Genomic DNA, 5000 nt, shown 5'->3' with positions numbered 1-5000 from the left:
CATTATCTGTAATGACTTCAAAGGTCCTTCTGATACTACATCAGCTTTGGAAAAAAAGCTCTCAATGTAGTGCAACACTTTAAAGCAACCCACAGATTTTGGACCCCATCCTGAAAAAAAGAAGAAACACTTAAACATCCCAGTAGTTTTACTTGTAAGAATAATTCTGCATTCTCTATCCTAATCTTTTGGGCATTTAACTAACTTCGCTCAATGAGTGAGTCTACAGGACTACACGCATTGGTAAAGTTGTTCATGTGCTTAAGTGCCTGCAGGATGAAGGCCTAAACTGGGACTTCTTTCACAAGTAGAGATACTCAAGTGAGTAAGAATTTGCAAGATTAGGTCCTAAAATAGTGAAGGAAAGAGAAATGCTAATGTGCATATAAAAATAGGTGCTACAATAAAATATTTTTTATATTTCATCAATAAGTTATTTTCACTAACCAGTTATGGATCATATATCTCTGCACTCTTTAATGATTTGTCCACATCTACAGTGATCCTTTTAAAGATCATAATATATTTTTTAATTCAAAAGTCCAGAAAGCATACAAACACATCCTTAAAAAAAGGAAACCTTGTATTAAAGTCGGGGTGTGCTAATCTCTCCATAAAAGCCATTTAGACTCACCCATGGCTAAAAGGGGAAAATGTGCGCTGTACTCTTCAACCAGAAACAAAATTAAACAATGTCTGTACAAAACAACAATAGCAACAACAAAAAAGTGACGGTGACTTTTGTACTGGTAACCTGAATATGACCTGACAAGACTCTCCTGACGCTTCCCCAAACACATGTGGACACATGCACAATGCCAGTGTTGTGCCCAATTTACACAATAGGTGGTTTCCTACTGCCAAACACAGTAAAAGAAAAAAAAAAAAAAACAAAAACAAAACCAAAAACAAACAAACAAAAAAAAACCACCAAACCCGACCAAACAAAAAACAACCTGAAAATAAAATAAACAGCACACCCTTTCAGAATCATTCCCCAAAGCTGAAAAATCCTGTGCCAAGGCACTTCACCCTACAATAAAATGAATTAAAAGGGGGGAAAAAGGAAGGGGGCGAGGTGGGGGGAGGTCAGCATTTACGTTTCTTTGTTTTGCGTGTGGTTGTTAAATACAAATACTCTAGAGAAGGAGCTGCTGTGGCTGGCGGGGTGGGGGGGGAGCGGTGAGGGGGGGTGCGGGGGTTGGGGGCTCTTTCTCAGAACTGGCTGAATGTGGTCTGTTTTTTCCAGCACTTCGAGGTAGTCCGGCTCTGCGTTTAGTTTTGCTTTTAGCTCCAGGTACTCGTTCCTGTTGGGCTCTACATAGACAGTACTCGGGGGGCTGTAGAGCACCGTCTCCCGGAGCCTGCCGTCCCCCGGCCCCGGGTGCAAGTACTGGTGGGCGCGCCTAAGGTCATAGTTGGGGGAGTAGGTGTAGGCGGCGGGGAGCTTGGGGTAGTCGGGGAGGGTGGAGCCGGGTGCGCCCAGCGTGGAGGAGGAGGAGTGTTTCTCGGGCTCCAAAATGCCCCTGTAAAAGCGATCGGCGTCTTGCACCGGGGAGAGCAGCTCCTCCCGCGGCTCGATGGTGCTCACGCTGTACGCGGGGCTGCGCACAGGCGCATCCTCCCCGCCGGGCGCCGGAGGAGGCGGGGGCGGCGGGGGGGGAGGCGCGACCCCCCCGGCTTGCAGGGGGTGGCTGCTGTAGGTGACCTTGAGCTCGTGGAGGTCTTTGTAATCCTCGCCCGCGTTGCCCTCCCGGGAGCGGTAGATGGGGTTTTTGCACATGTGGCCCAGGGGGTGCGGGATGTACTCGTAGACGTGGCCGGCGGGGGTCTTCACTTTGGGCAGCGCCGCGCCCCCGCCGCCTCCCCCGCCGCCGCCGCCGCCGCCGCGGTGGGGCGGGTGCTGCTGGAGGTGGGGGTGGTGGTGGTGGTGGTGGTGGCCGCCGCTGTAGACGCTGTACTGCATGTTGAAGGAGCTCACGTCGGAGTTGTTGGCGCTGGCGTGGTCGCCCTGGCCCTTCTTGCGGCGCTTCATCACCAGGACGAAGAGCCCCGCCGCCACGAAGACGGACATGATGAAGACCAGCAGCAGGCTGAGGATCAGCACCGAGAGCGGCACCGAGGAGCTGCCGCCGCCGGCGCCGCCCGCGGGCGCGGAGCCGCCCGCCCCCGCCGTGCCGTTGAGGCGCACGGTGGAGGAGGAGGGGGTGGTCCTGGCCGGCAGCTGGCCCGGGGACGGCGTGGGTGTGGAGACGACGATGTCCGAGTAGTCGGGGCACAGCAGCTCCGCCCGGACCGCTCGCATATCGCTCTGGGCAAACTTCTTAGGGGACTCGCAGATAACCTGGTCCACCAGGACACCGGTGTTGAGCTGCTCCAGCCAGAGTTTCATGCCCACCACGTCGCAGGTGCAGTCCCAAGGGTTCTCGTGCAGGTCGATCTGCAGCAGGGATTTCAGCTGGTCCAGCACCCCGCTCACTGGAAGGTAGGAGAAGTGGTTGCTCCGCAGGCTCAGCCTGTAGAGAGACAGACCAGAAAAGATGTTCCCCGGCAAAGACCTCAGCAGATTGTTGTTCAAAAACAAGAGCTGAAGGTTGGGTACAGAGTCAAAGGTGCCCGCCTCTATCTCCCGGATGACGTTGTACTGCAGGAAGAGGTACTGCAGGCTTTGCAGCCCATAGAATAGCTCCGGGCTCAGCCGTTCAATCCGGTTCCCATTCAGGTAGAGCCTTCGCAAATTAGTTAAATCCCCAAAAGCCCGATCCTGAATGACTGAGATCCGATTATTGCCCAGATGAAGCAAATCCAGCCCAGTGGCATCCACAAAATCTGCCCTGCGTACCAGAGCAATGTAGTTTTCTGTCAGGTACATCTTCTTAGGATTATAGGGTTTGGGCTGAAGTTCAGAAATGCTCTCAATCTTCCTCTCCTGACAATTGACATTGAGGCCCAGGTCAGAAATCTGCAAGTTGCAAGTGCAGGCAGTGGGGCACTCCAAAGGCACCGGGGATTTGGTCTGGTAGGCAATGCTGGGGCCATAGTTGCTGTATCCCAGGTCTTTTGAGGGCAGACGGGAGGTGGGGCGCACCCTTGTCTTGTTGGGTTGGCGGGTCCCTTTGGGGGGCTTCAAGGGGGATTTGTAAACAGCTGAAGAAGAAGTGGCCACGGAGTTGACCGAGGCTGGGGTAGTGTGGAAATACCCTGTGGTGCTCAGTGGTGTCTGCGGTCTCATTTCGTAATCCGAGATGAGCCTCCTAGGGCAGAGCTCCTGCTTGGAGACTTCATCCAAGTCTCGACCATGTAAGCGAAAAGGGGTCTCACAAACCACATCTCCCACCAGAGCAGAGTAGGAGATACTGTCCAGCCAATCCTTTAGAGCAATCAATTCACAAGAGCAATTCCAGGGGTTTTCCTCCAGCTGCAACTCCACCACTTTATCCATGTGCTGCAAAAGGCCCACATAGGGCAACAGCTTCAGCCGGTTACCCCTCAGGTCCAGGTGAGTTAAGGGCACAAAACGGAAAAGGTTGTTGGGCAAACTGGAGAGGAGGTTATCATTGAGAATCAGCACCTGCAGCAAATGCAGTTTGCTGAAGGCATTGGGTTCAATGATGCTAATGTAATTATAATCGACCTGTAGGTACTCCAAACTCTCTAGTCCAAGGAAAGTGTCATCCCGTAAAAGTTCCAGCTTGTTATTGTTCAGGTGCAGCCTTCTCAAACCTCTCAGACCATGAAAGGCCCCAGTTTCAATATCTTGTATGTCATTGCTCCCGAGGTGCAAAATTGAAGCCCCCGTGTAGTTGACAAACTGGTTTGGGTACAGCCTGTTCAAAAGGTTCCCAGACAACAAGAGGTGGTAGACAGGGAACCTTGGTGGACTGATCTCAAAAAGGCTTATGATCCCTCTGTTTTCACAGCTCACTGTTAAGATGCTGTCCTTTTCCTCACAAGGACACGCATTATCACAGATTTCCCCATAATACTCAATGCTTTCTGCCCACGAAAGGACTAGTGATGTTAAAGCAAACGCGATCGTCTGCAGCATCCAGATATGCATTTTTTTGTTGAGGTCCTGTTCCAAAGTTACTGTAGAGCAGCAAGCGTACATTTTATTTCCTGTAAGGATAAAGAGAAAAAAAAAGAAAGCAGCATAATAGCATAGCCCCATAAAATTTAAAATGGACACAAAGTTTATGTATCTCTTCAGTGGGGTAGAGAATGTATTGTTAATAATAATAAAAAAACCCAAACAAACAAACAAACAAGCAAAAAAAAAAAAAAAAAAACAAACCAAAAAACCACACTCCTGTCACTTCTAATTCCCACACTTTCAAAAACTGGATGACTTGCATTGATTAAAATGTTGATGGGCAACTCCTAGCAAGTCAAATGCTTGCTGTGTTTAAAAAGGTGAGGTCACAGTAGGAATTGTTCTGGTTCTGTTTATATGGGGTGAATTTCAACGCTTCCTTGGATTTCTTTTTCATGACCAGCCCCATAAATATACATAAAATGGCTGTCAGTTCAGTTTCATGGTTCTAATTTAAGAGAAAAGAAGCACCATTTTACGAGGTTCCCCACCTCCCCTATTACCCAGCTCCCCCTTCCCTTCAGAACCTCCCCAGTGAACAGCGCACCAAGGTCTTCCCCTCCTTCTACCTTGATTTTTAACCGGTGGTGGAAATGCCATGGTAGGAATCCAGAGAAAAATGCTCAGTGCTGAAAACGGCAGCTTAATTCAACAGAACGAATACTGACACATTCTTCACATCACACATTTCTTAAAACTCTTTTATGTTGTTTTTTGGTGGTTTTTCTTTTTCTTTTTTTTTTTTTTTTTTAATCTTTACATTTTCAAAGCACACACCCACCCACGCAGACATGCACACACACACACACACACACACACAGATGATTTATGTGGAGGAATTCTTCAGTAATTAGATTAAATATGTTAATCTCTTACTTCAGTGCACTTAACAGCTCTCTTCAGTGAG

At 49.2% G+C, this 5000-nt stretch overlaps 1 protein-coding gene across 1 annotated transcript in view; it reads right to left on the bottom strand.

Moving 5' to 3' along the window:
• Positions 1-1153: 1153 nt before the first annotated feature.
• SLITRK5 (SLIT and NTRK like family member 5) overlaps positions 1154-5000 on the bottom strand; it is a 4813-nt gene continuing 966 nt past the window's right edge. The window contains 2 exon segments of the mRNA XM_032999414.2: positions 1154-1242; positions 1244-4119. Of these exon segments, the coding sequence (XP_032855305.2) occupies positions 1216-1242; positions 1244-4111 (2895 nt within the window). The 5' untranslated portion in view covers positions 4112-4119 and the 3' untranslated portion in view covers positions 1154-1215.

The sequence above is a fragment of the Tyto alba genome, unplaced genomic scaffold (assembly GCF_018691265.1).
Source record: "Tyto alba isolate M040663 unplaced genomic scaffold, T.alba_DEE_v4.0 Super-Scaffold_45, whole genome shotgun sequence".
Classification (NCBI taxonomy): Eukaryota; Metazoa; Chordata; class Aves; order Strigiformes; family Tytonidae; genus Tyto; species Tyto alba.
Note: the sequence above shows the minus strand (reverse complement) of the source record. Positions and strands in the feature narration are given on the sequence as shown.